Source organism: Neofelis nebulosa, chromosome 5, assembly GCF_028018385.1.
Source record: "Neofelis nebulosa isolate mNeoNeb1 chromosome 5, mNeoNeb1.pri, whole genome shotgun sequence".
NCBI lineage: Eukaryota > Metazoa > Chordata > Mammalia > Carnivora > Felidae > Neofelis > Neofelis nebulosa.
In genome coordinates this window covers 43904010-43919607 of record NC_080786.1, presented here as the reverse complement: position 1 = coordinate 43919607, position 15598 = coordinate 43904010, and the positions used below count along the sequence as shown (strand labels likewise).

Here is a 15598-nt window from a genome sequence, read left to right as displayed (position 1 = left end):
CGGGAGCTGAAGCCTGGTGGCCACCACAGTGTGACTCCCAGAACATTAGGGCTTCTGGGGACCAAGACACCATCCTGGCCAGTGTGAGTTGAAGAAGACCTGGGCATCCTCAGCCATCTGCCCTTGCTTGGCACAAGGCTGGGTCGGGTGCAACTGTCTCCCTGCTCCTTCTTCTCCTTGCAAAATCTCGATTTCTCGGAACTTCTAACGACATCATGGTCTAACAAACTATGACAAGTCTAAACGAGAGGCTTCGCTGACACCATCCCGGGAAAACTAGGGATTGTCTCAGCTTCGGCAGCATAAGGAAACATACGGGTTAATCCTGCCTTTTGCATTCTGATGAGAGAAAAGCCTGCCTTTTGCATTCTGATGAGAGAAAAGCTTCCCAACACGGACTGAGATCCTGCAGGGCTTTCTTGGAAACATAGTCCTGGATAAGGAGGATGCATGCCCACAGAATTCTGGGATAAGTAGTTTTTGGTCTCCAGGTCCGCATTCCCAACTCCGCATGCGCATTGCGAGCTGGAGCCTGGTATCTGCTCTCGCGAGAAGTGGGCACGTGCCGCCTCCCGCCGAGGCTCCGATTGGTGTAGCCTGAAGGGCTGCGGACGTTCTGCTTCTTAATCGGGGTTCTGCCTGACCTTCGGATGGCGTGGGATTTATTCATTCCAGAGCTCACAATTTGGAAAGGGCTAACAAGCTAGCTGACAAAATGGCCTGAGTAGAAGGGCATGTATTTTAATTGCTGTGCTGAGCGGAAGCGAGTGGGTGAGAAAGGTTTCCCAGAGCAACTGAAGTTGGAGCTGAAACCAGAAGGACCGCAAGGCAGGAAGCCGGGCAAGGGGTATGGTCAGGGCTAAGGCTTCTGTCAGAGTGTAACGTGGTTTTAGTGTTCTGCTCCCACCTGAAATTTGTACCCTACTTTAGTAAACCGATAATTTCTCAAGTACTTCCTAAGACGCCCATAGTTTTAGTAAAACTAGTAAATTTTTGTGTGTTTAGCTAAGTTTAGCCTGTGTGATGCCACGTACAGATGTTTTTGCGTGTTTTTTGGTTTTTTTTTTTTACTTTTGACTTTTGTGGGACTTTTAATGTCTTTGTGTATATTGTCAGTTGTTAAATTGTACGATGTGAGGTAGAACATTACACTAGTCTTAGAATCAGGAAATGGGGATTTAGACGGTAGGCCTTGGCATAATTAATCCTCAGTGATGAGGAAGAAGAATATGTAATTTCGTTGTGTTTGTTCTGCGACTTTGAACTACCTTTGAAATTTAAAACAATAATAATTGTAATGATTCCCTAGCTTAATGAGTGAGAATGTTTAGTAGCTGGAGGAGGAAGATGACAACATCTAGTTACACAGCAGTATTCCAGTAAGATTTTTAGGTTGATGTGGACTTTTATTTTACTGTTTGCGTGGTGTTTAATGTGGAGGGAGTAGGAGAGGAAATATGTTGGGGCACAGGTCAACCATGCAGGGTCAAAGCTTGCTGTGATGGTCTCTTAGTTTTGTTTTGGATTTGTGTTTGTTTTGTTTCATATTGTTTTTGTTTTACAGGCGATCACAACCGTTTGACTTAATGATTTTTTTTTTTTTTTTTGTCTTTACTGTGGTGCAGAAGCAATTACATTCAGTAGCAACTGCATTTCATATTTTGAATTTGGATCTTTTTCTGGGCTACTGATAGGCATTGCGATACTGTCATGATGCTAGGCAGCCTCCCAGTCAGCCATGTGATCCCAGGGACAATCAACTGATGAACTTACAACTATTCTGTTTTTCACTTACAATACAGTATTCAATAAATTACATGAGATAATCCACACTTTATTATAAAATAAGCTCGTGTTAGAGGATTCTGCCCCACTGTAGGCTAACAAATCTGAGCACTTTTAAGGTAGGCCAAGCTAAGTGATGGTGCTCTGTAGGTTAAGTGTATTAAATGCATTTTCAACTTAAGATATTTTTAACATAGGATAGGCTTATCAGGAAATAACCCCATAATAAGTTGAGGAAGATCTGTAGTTTGTTTTGGGCAGAGACAATATCCATTAAGGAAGATTCTTGCTAAGTGTGGCATTGATTGCAAGGGACTCTTGCGGTGGGTGGTGGACAGCAGGACAATCCCTTGGCTAATTAACATCAACAAAATCATGTCAAGTCTTAGTGTTTGGGAAAACATTTACTCTCTTGTTATTTCTGTAGTCCAGCCCAAATTCTACATTAAGTTGATATTGAGAAATATAGAACTGCATTCTTTCTGGGTTTAGTTGGATGACATTTTCATTTCTGTTTTATAGTCTCATTAGACATTCTTTTACCCAAAATAAGCACTCCATCATATTTTAAATGGCCTGCTTCTCTGACTTGGTGCTTTTTTTCCTCCAGCTTTAACGAATCCTTTGCAACACACCCATTGAAATCGTCAATCCCCTCTAGTGTAGCTGCTTCCTTGTCCGTGAAACCTCCTTTCCCTAGTTTCCAGAGCCCAGTATTTTTTTTTATCCCTATTACCCCACTTTGTTAATCTCCCTTGCAGTTTAGTGATTTGTATCTCATTGGGTGTGCCTTTCTGCTTTATAATCCCATGTAAGACATGCATTATTTTCTTTTGTATAGTTAGAGACTATATATTAATTATCTTTTTTTCCAGTTATTTTTTTAAATTTAAATTTTAGTTAACATACAGTGCAATTTGTTTTCAGGAGTAGAATTCAGTGATTAATCACTTACATACAACACCCATTGTTCATCACAACTTATCTTTTATTCTCAACCATGTACTATACACTTTTGTATGTGTATATACAAGTGTCTGGCACATAGACCTCTGTAATTCCTAGCCTGAGGCCAGGAACCCCTGGCAAAGTTAATAATATTTATCCACCTATTTTTGGTATAAAAAAAATTAAACGTACCGCCTCAAATAAAAATGTATAGGTTTAAAAAAGCTTTTCAAAAGTATTTTTCCTGAAAATACATGATTTCAAGTTTGTTAAAAGCTAATTAAAAACTCTTGATTAAAAACCTGAATAAACTAAGTTTTAGGTGATCTTTCAATAATAAAGGGATTCTTGGGGTAAAACATTGAGAACTATTCTATTTAGTACTTAGAAAAAAAAAAATTAAGAGTCGCCCAAAAGGGATTGTGGAAGAAAGCTCTTTTCCTTTCCATCTGGCAGCAGCCATTTCACTCAAAGGTCAACCAAGATGGGCGCTTACACGTACATCCTGGAGCTATGGACAAAGACACAGTCTGATGTAATGCGCTTTATTCTCAGTACTGCCTGTTACTCTGCGCTCTACAGGGTACCCCATTCAGCCCGGCGTGCTAAAGCCCCCAGACTGGGATACAACGCCAAGCAAGGTTGTCATGTCTCAGATACACGTGCACTGCGGTGACTACAAATGCCCAGTTCCTAAAGGTGCGACCTATGGCAAGCCTGTCCATCATGGTGTTAACCAGCTAAAGTTTGCCCCAAGTCTTCACTCTTGCCTAGGAATAAGCTGGATGCCACCATGGGGCTCTGAGAGTCCTGAATTTTTACTGGATTGGTGAAGATCCCACATACGAATTCTTTGAGGTTATCCCCATTGATCCATTACATAAAGCTGTCAGAAGAAATCCCGACACTCACTGGATCAGCAAACTAGCTCTCAAGCACAGGGAGATTCAAGAATTGACCTGTAGGCCCCAAGAGGCGTGGCCTTGGAAAGAGTCACAAGTTCCACATGAGGCAGCTTGGAGAAGACGTAGTACCCTCCAGCTCCACTGTTACTGCTAATGTAAGTAAGTTAAAATTCTTAACCTAATAAACAATTTATGACAGTCAATATTTTTTAAAATATGTTTGCCACTTCTTTCCTAAATTCAAAATTTTCTTTCAAATAAAGGGTAATTTTAAACAAGGTTATAGTGATTTCTCTCTTACCAGAGTATCTGAAAAAGCACATCTTGGGGCGCCTGGGTGGCTCGGTCGGTTAAGCGTCCGACTTCGGCTCAGGTCATGATCTCGCGGTCCGTAAGTTCGAGCCCCGCATCGGGCTCTGTGCTGACAGCTCAGAGCCTGGAGCCTGTTTCAGATTCTGTGTCTCCCTCTCTCTGACCCTCCCCCGTTCATGCTCTGTCTCTCTCTGTCTCAAAAATAAATAAACGTTAAAAAAAAAAAAAATTAAAAAAAAAAGCACATCTTAGAACACCAGGCTAGCTTTGTTTCGCGTTGTTTCAGGAAAAAAAATCTGTATTAATGTTACCGGTAAAAATGTGTCTTGTCCTCTTAATTATTTTTTTTTCACAAATTTATAATGTAGCCAACTGTTGTTTCCTGATAAGCTCAATTTTCTGAATATTTACAGCCATCTGTGTTGACTTAGTATGGGGGTACAAATGACTTTAATCTCTTTGACCCAACACCTTCTAAAAATATTTGAGAAATGGAAATTTCATTTGTAAATATTACAAAGTTAGCAGTTCAAGCATGATATTAATATATTCTCATCCTAAAGTTTCATCTGTTTATGAACTTGAGTCTCTTGGAATTTCTAATTCTATTAGGTCAGGAGATTAAATTCCTCCAAATATGTATTCAAATGCCCTTTTTTTCTTCAAATCTGAGAAATGTGTTTGACATTTTGCAGGTTTTTTTAACTTTCTAAAGGATGGCAAGTTAACCTTAATTTTGGATTAGCCTATGTATGGTTGTAGGATGCAGCGGTTTGGTGAATGGTGATGATGACTAAAAACTGATTTGCTAATACTATATAGTTTCCCACATTAAAAAAGTATTTTTCATAATATCTAAAGTATATTTAGAGTTGAGGTTTTGTTTTTTTAATTTTCCAGCCATAAAGGAGGCAGAAAAATTTTCACCAATCCTTGCAGTATTCATTAAAATAAGAATTTTCACCATGGCCATGACAAGAACCCTAAATAATTTCATGGCCCAGAGTTGTGCTTTCCTGAAGTTAGGATCCCAGACAGGCCTGATTCTTCAGCAATTCTGGTCTTCTGCTGAGTAGGAGCATTAGTCAAGGCCTGAAGGAGGAGGAAACAATTATCTCCTGAGAAAGCCTTCTGTAATCTGGAACACCACAGATTTCTCAGAATGGGAGTTGAGATCAGAGTGTCTCCTGGTTCTTGATGAAACAATTCAGTCCGATCAAGGACACACACCTGGGAAAATGACTGGCTTCTGGTAACAGTGTTATTCTGGTATTTAGGAATAACCCAGCTGCTGAGCACCAGGAAATAAGCTTCAATCAACTATATTTCTTGTTAAATGCTAGAGACTCATTAGATAATAATTCTATTTCAATAATAGTAACGACAGAGCATTTATTGAGTGCTTATTTCAAGGCAGGCACTTGATATTCATTATATTATTGAAGATTTTTATTTGGCATTTTATATTACTTCCTCTGCCCTGCCAGCTGATGTACACAGAAATCTGCCCCAGTATCTGTTGGGGTCCTGATTAAGTCTGAGAAAATTCTGTTGTAAATAAGCCACAAAAGATTTTATCTTTGATCCTTTCCTCTGTATTCTGTATTAAAAAAAAAAAAGTTCAGAAATAGTATTGTATCAGTGTTAATTTCTTGATTTTGAAAATTGTACTTTGGGATGAGCACTGGGTGTTGTACGGAAACCAATTTGACAATAAACTTCATACATTGAAAAATAAAAAAACAACAACAAAAAAGAAAATTGTACTGTGATTATGTATATTGTTAAAACAAATGGGGTAAGAGGTATGAGGGAACTTTTTGTACTAATTTTGCAACTTTTCTGTAAGTAACAAAAACAAAGTTGAAACACTTCATAATTTTTTTTATTTAAAAAAATTTTTTTTAATGTTTATTTATTTTTGAGACAGAGAGAGATAGAGCATGATGAACGGGGGAGGGTCAGAGAGAGAAGGAGACACAGAATGGGAAACAGGCTCCAGGCTCTGAGCTGTCAGCACAGGGTCCGACGCGGGGCTCGAACTCACGGACCATGAGATCATGACCTGAGCCGAAGTCGGCCCCTTAACCGACTGAGCCACCCAGGCGCCCCACTTCATAATTTCTTTAATACAATTTAGTTTATATTTTTTATAATTTTCTTATGGCAAAAGGGCAATACATTTTCAATACAGAGAACATTTTACATGCATATTATAAAAAAGAAGAAAATGAAAATCCCCTAATTCAACCATCTAGAGGTATCTGATATAAATACCTAGGTATAAATTCACTGACGTATGTGTATATGGATGTGTAGTAGTATGTATTAATTCAATCACAGACTCCATTTGCAGAGATAATGCTTTGTATTTTTTTATTGAATTTAATTTGTCTTACACCTTCAGTTTGCCTAATGGGAGGTAACTTAGTCACTTCCAAGTAGTTTGGGCATGTTAAGATTTGAAGTCAATTAAATACAGGTTTCAGATTCAGTCCCCATTCTGTTACTCTTTAGGGGGCTTATGTTTGGGTTCCATTCACCTTCAGCAGGCATCGACTACCGATATAACTTGTCCCACCTCATCTTTAGGCACCAGCCTCCTGCTTCTGTTGGCTAGAACTATGACCTAGTGAAGTCCTCCAGCCTTCACAGAGCTGGAGAGTCACTGGGGACTGTCGTAAGATTTTGAAAGGCTGCCATTGAGCCCTTTAACAGAGCCCCTTTATTAGCCTTTATTCCTTTATTGCCTTGGCACATTTCTCATCTCTTAAGACTCCAAGATCTGCAGAACCTTGAGGCTACAATCTGGAAAATAAAACACAGCTTCCTTTTTTAATGGAATCTCAGAAATTATTGAGCTATCATCCCTCCCTTTGTCATGCTTGGCCCAGGGTGATGGATGGCATTCAGGCCCTTTCCCTAAGATACACTTAAGAGATTTACTCTATAAACTCTCATATGTCATTCCTGAAAATTCTCCTCTTCTATTGAACTTTGTCACTATCTCCATATGGGTGAACAAAGCAAACAAGCAAAACACATCATATATAGTCTTCCCGAGCCTGTTAGTTATGACATAAACTTGGAAGTTTTTGTATCATAGCAAGACTTTTGGAAATTAAGATTCTTAAAGTTGCTGCAAATTACATTTCTCTTTCCACTGCTGGTTCATGCTTACAGGTGATAGTTTAGGAAAACGAACAAATGGCTCTTGAAAAACCCATTGAATACCCCTCATCGTCTGCTGTTGGAAGAGTAAAATGGACTACTCTATGAAGGGCAAATGTCAACATCGCTCACATTCACAAATACATTTCCTCTGATCCTGCAATTCTCTTATTAAACTTATGGACCCCTAAGTGCAGTTCAAAGTCACTATCAGCTTCCTACTCTGGTGCAGCTCCTGCACCAGTTAAAAGGCCGGCTGAATTAGCCTCTTCTAGGCTCCCAAGGTGCAGAGCCCAGCCTTGCCAGCCCCGCAGTTGCAGCCGGGCCCCCTGGCCAACCCACCCCAAATCCAGTTCTCCTCTGACTGTCCTCAGACTTGTTCACAAAAGCCAATCGTGGAGCGCAGTTCCTCCTACAGTTCCTTAAGGAATATAGGCTTCTTCCCACTATGCACCTGGGCAGCGACGTGCTTCAGGTGAAGCTGGTCCCCCTCACCACTCCCAGCAATCACCAACAAAGTTATGCTATGCCTTTAATCTACTAGAAATGAAAATTTTCCTTAAAAAAAAAAAAAATGCAGGAGGTTCTCCTGAACTCCGTATTCTCAGATTCGATAGCGACACTTCAAATGAATAGTTTGAGGGCAAAACACTCAGGGTTCGCCACAGGAAGTGAAGGAATGTAACTCCATGCTATCTCCAGAGCTCGGAAAATCTCGGGGCTTATTCAGAAGACTCCGTCACAGGTCACATCAAATGAGGAAATTAGAGGCAGGATGAGGTAAAGCCTGAAAAAGGGGTCTGAGACGTGAGGCCCGGGGCAAACAGTGGAAAAGAGAGTCGTCTCCCTGTGTTTGAACCAAGGGATCAAACAAAACGCAGACACCGCCAACACGCCACGCGAGCTCCAAGGGCCGCGTGGCTTTCCCGCGCGCCCGCCTTGGGGGCGGGGAAGAACCCGGATGGAACCGCCCCTGCAGCCGGGACCCCCTACAGTCTTTGAATCCCTGCGTGGGGCGGAGTTGCCCTCCTTTCTGTGCTCTGATTGGTTCATTTTCCTAGGCCCCTTCCTCGCGATTGGACTTTGCCAATGTCAGTCACGAAGCGTCGCTGGTCTCTCAGATTGTTGCTAGAAGGCGACGGCGTCGACGTTTGACTAGCCTCGCGTCTTCCAGTCGTGCGCTTTTCCTCAGGCGCTCGGAATCTGCCCTGGGCTTCTCGGCTGTGGGGCCTGTAGGGAGGCGTATCGAGGCGGCTCGAGAGCGATTTGGGGCGCCCAGGCGTTCCGCTCGTCATCCGCTCAGCGCCATGTCCTGGATGTTCAAGAGGTGAAGGGGGCGGAGGGGGTGGGGCGTAGGGGGTAACGGCCTGTCGGCGTCCCCAAATGAACCTGACCTTCCCCGCGTTCCCTTCGAGCTCCCTTCGCGTTCCCAGTGCAGCTTGTATTCGTCCTGCTGGTGGCTCGTATCGCCGCGGGAGAAATAAATGCATAGTCTTGGCTGGAGAGGGGAGGCTCCTCTGGCGAGCCTCATGCCAGGGCCTTGGGGAAATCTCTCTCAAGGGCTGTGGTGGTCCTGGGGTTCAAAGCTCCTCTCTTTAGCCGGGACCTTGATTGAGCAAACACCGATTAGATGCCCCCTGTGCTCTAGGCGATGTGCTCGAAATAAAGGGCCGATTAAGACAGCCCTTGTCCCCCAGTACCTCACAGTTTATGTGCATTCTTAGGCATGGAAATATGTATTTTCAGTGGAGCCAGAAGATTAATGTACGGCGTAAAAGGAAAACGCGGGGAAATAGCTTCCATCTGTTCTTGGCAGAGTGGAAACTTCCTGGAAGCGCCTCAGCCGGCTTCCTCTTATTTTCCATTTTTCAGATTGGTTTACACGCCTGTTCCTGAAACAGTTATCCATGAGGGGTTTGAGGATACCCTTAAACCAACGGAGTGGGAAGCTTGAGTTCAGCTTCCCGTGATGGCGTGGTTTGGGTGCCTGAATAAAACAAGGGTTCTGTTTGGAGAGAATTAAGGTAGTGGATGCTCGATTTATCTGTAACGATATAAATAGCTTCACGTATAATAATAGTTCTATATTTGCGAGCCTTTTCTAGTTCAATTTCTGTTGAAATTAGGTATGTAATTAGAGTTACAGACATCACATACATCGCAATTTAAATAGATGGTCTTCACTAGGAAGGAGATTTGCAAACCCTTGTTGGAGTTTTCATTTTGAGTACTTGGTGGGTAGAAGAGGCATTACTGAACAGGTAGGGTTCTTGGAAACCTTCCCCACTCCACACCCTGCTTTACCCAGAGAAACTCTATCAATATGCGGCAATTCCCACTAAAGATTTAACATGTTGAAATGAGAAAACAAATGGCCAAAAATCTAATATCGTCTTTGGGAAATACTTGATTAAATATTGTATTGTTTTTCTGTGCTTTTTTAAATAGAGATCCTGTTTGGAAGTATTTGCAGACTGTCCAATACGGAGCCCATGGAAATTTTCCACGCCTCTCATATCCAACTTTCTTTCCCCGTTTTGAATTCCAAGATATTATACCTCCAGACGATTTCCTAACTAGTGATGAAGAGCTAGATTCAGTTTTATTTGGAACTTTGAGAGGTCATGTAGTTGGACTACGCTATTACACAGGAGTAGTGAGTATAACATTAGATATTAAGATGAAATATACTTAGAAGATAATATCTAGAAGATAAGAATTGGAAGGTGGCTTTATAATTAATACTTATTTTAAGTAATTAGAGTGTATCTGAGCAAGAGATGACAAATAACCTAATGACTAATTGTTTTTTTCCTTTTTCTGGGCACTTGTATCCTGTTTATAATATACAAAACACTTTTTCCTATATGGTCTCATTTGATGGCTGCAATGATTGTGTGGCAGATAGGACATCTATTATCTGCCCCCCCCCCCTTTTTTTTTTTTTTTAATTTTTAGAGAGAGGGCACGAGTGGGAGAGAGGGGCAGAGGGAGAGAGAGAGAGGAGAGAATCTTTACCAGGCTCCACTGGGTGCTTGATCCCATGACTCTAGGATCATAACCTGAGCCTGAAATCAAGAGCTGGACGCTCAACCGGTTGAGCCACCCAGGTGCCCCTATTAGCCCCTCTCTATAACTGAGGAACTGAAGCTTAAGAAGATAAGATGATTTGTTCAGGAAGTACAGATACTAGGTACATTTGCAAAGTGACTTCCAAGTCAGTTCTTTGCCTTCTCTTGTGTCCCTCAGGATGTTTCTGTACTCTAATATTTTTAATTTAGGAAGATTAATTCCTACTAGATAAGGGAATTATCTGTTTTTAGGTCCTTTTTTTTTTTCCTTTCTGTAGTAAGACTGTCTCCCAGTTTTTCTCCCTACGTCTGTCTTTCTGTGTCTCTGTTTGCAGTGTGTATGTGTGAGAGTGTGTGTGTGTGTGTGTGTGTGTGTGTGTGTGAGAGAGAGAGAGAGAGAGAGAGAGAGAGAGAGGTAGTATATAGGACTTTCTCTGGTCAGTAATTTTCTTTGTTATGGTTATGTAGTATGTTTCTGTGCTCTTTGGATGATATGTCTCTAGTTTTATTTTTTAACTTTTTAGGAAATGTTTTAAACGTGTGAAAGTAGAATAATGTAGTAAACCACATACCTGTGATCCAGATTCAGCAGTTAAAAAATTTTTTGCACATTTGTTTCATCACTTTTTCTTTTTCTTTTATCCTTTAGTCCTAAAAATCTCTATTGTATTAGTTTACATCCATTTAATTCAGTATGTATCTCTAAAAAAATTCAGACTTCTCTTGTCATTTTCATACTTAACAAAATAATAATTTCTTATTACATCCAGCAACTAATCCATAATCTGTTTTCTTGATTGTTTAAAAATGTCTTTTTATAGGTCATTTTTTAAAAAATTGGTATCAAAGAAAGTTCATACATTACCTTTGGTGGTTATGTTCCTTTTCTTCATGTCATTGATTTGTTGCAGAAACTACATTTGTTTTGTGGGTTGCTTTTTTTTTACTTTTTTATTTTACGTTTTTTGTGCTATGCAAGGTTCTGCATTTGTCAGTTCTTCTATTCCCTCATATTTTTCTTATGTCAAAGCTTCTCAAATAATTTTTTGGTTGTCCGAAGCATATTCTTAGGAAATTCTTTGGGAAAGAATTTCATAATATGGATTTGTCTAGTGTTTAATTCTCCTGTATTTTCTTTATATTGCAGCTTCTTAGATTATTTTGTAATTGTCTGAAATGTGTTATCTAGAAGATTCCTTAGGAAAGAACAAGATTTCCTGAATTTTTGTATGTTTGTAATTGTGATATTTATACTTAAAGAGCACTTTCGGCTGAATATAAAGTCCTTGACCCATATGTTCTCTCCATGATAATTTGATGTTGCATAAATGTTGCTGGTGAGAATTCTGATACCAGCATGATTTTTCTCCCATATATAAGTGAATTGGAAATTTTTGCCTTGATGACTAAAGGGCATTTTTCATAAGCTTGAAGCCTAGTAGTTTTATTAAGGTATGTCTTATGATTGCTCTGTAACTTCATTTTCTTCTATTTCACAAAAATTTTCTTTAATTACAGTTTTAAATACTTGCTTTGTCCTTTAGGGACCCCATTCTACTCTGTATGTATTAGATCTCTTCTGCATATATGTATGCCTGTGTATGTGGTTATTTCTTCCTCTGAAATACTTTCATATTTTTTTCACTTTTTAATTTTTCGTCCTTTATTTCCCTTACCATGTTTTCCATAAAGTCTGTGGACTTTTGTGTTCTTCTTTAGTTTTTAATTCTGAAACAGTTTTTCATTTCTGATTTTTTCCTGAAGTCAATTCTTATCATGTCCATCTCTTCTTTAGTTCTCATATCCATCTCTGAGCTTTCCTATTTCTAATTTGTGTTTTTTTCAAAAGTTAGATTGTTTTCTAAATTATTTTAAGCCATTGTGAAATGCTAGATTATGGTTGTTTCTGATCTCAGAACATTCACTATTTGTTGATCTTAGAATAATTTCTATGACACTGGTAAGCTAATGTAAATGTGGTAAGCTCATTAAAAGTAATCATCGTTTTTTAATTTTTCAAAATGTATTTTATAGGTAATACATATTCATTATTTTAAAATGGCTAAAAGAAAAAGCACTAAATCTTCTTGTAGTCTACCATCCTGGACCATAACTTACTCATTTTATTTTTCTACACTTTATTCTGTGAGCATATGCATGTAAATTGAAATCACGTTATGTATTTAAAAAATGAGATCATAATATGCCCATTACAGTGATTATCCTTCTTTCTCTTGGTAGAATATTAGGAATATCTTTTCACATCAATACAAGTCTATATGGTACCTTAAATTTCCTTATTGATGGACATTTTGGAGTTAATCATTATTATGAAAATGTATTGTAATAAAAATTGAGGTATTTATCTGTTCATACTTACTATTTTCAACTTTTTTCCAGCTCTATTGACATGTGGTTTACATGAGAAAATGCACACATTTTTAAGTATATTATTCTAATAGTTTTGACAAATACATATATGTGATAATCACCATTCCAGTCAAGGTATAGATTATTTCCATCATCCCTGAAAGTTCTCTTGTGTCTTGCTGCAGTCATTTCTGCTGTACCTGTACTAACAACTACAATCTAAGTTTGTTGTTATTGATTAATTTAGCCTGTTCTGGAACTTTATATGCATTAAATCAAGCAGTGTGTACCTTTTAATTCTAGCTTCATTCAAACTGCACATGATTCAAATACTTATTGAGTCAATTTTGGCAACTTGTATTTTTAAAGAAAAGCATCTATTTTATTTAAATTTCCAAATGTATTGCTACAGAGTATTAGTAACATTTATACTTGAAAATATTTTAACTGTGTTTATGGTTATATACAGGTCTTTATTCTTTGTGTTCTATATTTGTGTCTTGTTTTTTTGTTTTGTTTTTAAGAGAGAGAGCCCAAATGAGGGAGAGGGACGGGGTGGGGGGGGGGGGAGTGAGAGAGAGGGAGAGATAGGGGCAGAGAGAGAGAGAGAGAGAGAGAGAGAAGGGCAGAGAAAGAGAAGCTTAAGCAGGTTCCATGCTTGGGGTGGAGCCCGAGGAAAGGCTTGATCCCATGACCCTGGGATCATTACCTGAGCTGAAATCAAGAGTTGGACGCTCAACTGACTGAGCCACCAAGGCACCCCATATATTTGTGTCTAGTTTTTATTGATTAGCCTCGATAGGGATTTATATGTTTCATGTTTTCAAGCAACCTTTCTTGGATTTTTTTTTTTCTGGTTATTATTTTTCTTTGTTCATTCGTTTTATATTCTGTTATCCTATTTTCGTTTTATTTTTAGATATTTGATTTGAACTTGTAATAATTTAATACATTTCAATCTTTTAAACATTCTTCAAAGTACTGCATTGACTGTATCATTTAAGTTTTGATATATAACGTTGGCATTGCTAATTTTTAACTTTTTTTTAAGTGTGTTTTTGGTAAGTTTATGGTTAAAGTTTTTATATCTAGACACATCAAAGTATTTTATAATAAAGTAGATTATTTCTTTCCTATTCTGAAAGTATTGTTATGATTAGTTGTAATTCTTTTTGTTATTTTAATTTTTTTTTTAAATATGTCCTTTCTTGTCTTGGTGCTTGGACCATGTTTTCTTTGTTTTTATAGTCTCCAAAATTTGATTTGTATGTATTATATTTTACTTATTTATTTTAAATATTTATTTTATTTATTTTGAGAGAGAGGGAGAGAGAGAATCCCAAGCATGCTCCACACTGTCAGTGCAGAGACTCACACAGGGCTTAAACGCACAAACCATGAGATCATGACCTGAACCAAAACCAAGAGTCTGATGCTTAACCTCCTGAGCCACCCAGGCACCCCTAACTGGAATGTTTTAATTTCTCCTGTACTTTTGAAGGATAGTTTTATCCGATATAGAAATCTTGGCTGAAGTTTTTTGAAGCACTTTGAAAAGTTATTCCACTGTCTTTTGGCCTCTGCTTTCTGATGTTAATCTTACTGAGGATCCCTTATAAATGAATTGTACCTCTTGTTGCTTTCTTTTTTCCACAGCTTGATTATGATGTGCCTGGGTTTGCATCTCTTTGAGGTTAGTTTATTTGGAGTTTGTTGCACTTCTAAGTAAGATGTATAGATTTATGTTTTTTATCATATTTTATCATATTTGGGGGAGTTTTTGGCTATTATTTCTTCCCCTTCTCTTCTGAGACTCAGTATGTGAATGTCAGATAGGGTTGCTGTTGTCCCACAGGTCTCTGAGGCCTGTTCATATTTCTTCATTCTTTTTTCTTTCTATTCCTCAGACTCTGTAACTGTTCCTCAGACTCAATAATGTAACTGACCTGTCTTGAACTTCATTGACTCTTCTGCCTCCTCATATCTGCTGTTGAGCCTCTCTAGTGAATTTTTTGACTTTATTATACTCTTGACAACAGAAATTCTATTTGGTGAGACCTACTTATTTATTGTGCTTTCTCCTTTAGTACATGGTTTTCTTTAGGTTTTTGAACATACTTAAAATTAAAATTTTTTTTCTAGTTAGGGCAAACACCTGTGCTTTCTTAGGGATAGTTGGTAGCTTTTTTCCTATGAGTAAACCATACCTTCTCATTTCTTTGCATGTCTCATTTTTTTGTTGTTGAAAAGTGGACATTTAAGGGTGCCTGGGTGGCTCAGTCGGTTGAGCATCCGACTTTGGCTCAGGTCATGTGGGGTTCGAGCCCCGCATCAGGCTCTGTGCTGACAGCTTGCTCAGAGCCTGCAGCCTGCTTCGGATTCTGTGTCTCCTTCTCTCTCTCTTTGCCCCTCCCCCGTTCATGCTCTGTCTCTCTCTGTCTCTCAAAAATAAATAAATGTTAAAAAAAAATTTTTTTTTTTAAGTGGACATTTAAAATAATGTGGCAGCTGTAAAAATTAGATTCTTCATCTCCAGAGTTGTTTGTTGTTGCTGATTTTGGTAATTGTTGCTTGTTTAGTGACTTTTCTGAATTAACCCTGTATAATCTACTGACGTCTTTGCATGGTTAGCTTAATGGTCAGCTTATGATTATACCAGAGCCAGTACATCTGTCAGTCTTTAGTAAGAGAGGGTCTGTACATCTGTCAGTCTTTAGTAAGAGAGGGTCTGTACATCAATCAGTATTTAGTAAGAGAGGGTCTGTTTGCATTTGAGGCACTCCTTCAGCACTCAGCCAGGCAGTTGACAACTCTGCCTTAACCTTCATGTCCTGGTTGTTCAGAACCTCAAGTTTATCCAGAGGTGAGAGCTCAGGGTCTTCTCAGGTCTTTTCCTGATCACGTGTACAGCCCTATGCATGTATATAGCCCTATGCTTGCATATGGCCTTCTACATTCCCAGGAATGTATTGGAGCTTTTCAAAGCCCCTATGAACATCTTAGTCCTCAGCTTTCCTTTTAATCCTTTTGGTTATT

At 38.9% G+C, this 15598-nt stretch overlaps 1 protein-coding gene and 1 pseudogene across 6 annotated transcripts in view; both read left to right on the top strand.

Annotated features, from left to right (window-relative positions):
- The first annotated feature begins 357 nt into the window (after window positions 1-357).
- LOC131513100 (large ribosomal subunit protein eL15-like) lies at window positions 358-3792 on the top strand (annotated as a pseudogene).
- Window positions 3793-8044: 4252 nt separating this feature from the next.
- HLTF (helicase like transcription factor) overlaps window positions 8045-15598 on the top strand; it is a 52212-nt gene continuing 44658 nt past the window's right edge. For 5 of the 6 annotated variants that reach the window (XM_058730173.1, XM_058730172.1, XM_058730168.1 and 2 more), the window contains exons 1-2: window positions 8046-8448; window positions 9570-9777. In XM_058730173.1, coding sequence (XP_058586156.1) covers window positions 8429-8448; window positions 9570-9777 — 228 coding nt within the window. In that variant the 5' untranslated portion in view covers window positions 8046-8428. Of the gene's footprint in view, window positions 8449-9569; window positions 9778-15598 lie in introns of all 6 variants that reach the window. The other variant, XM_058730171.1, reaches the window with a different exon arrangement.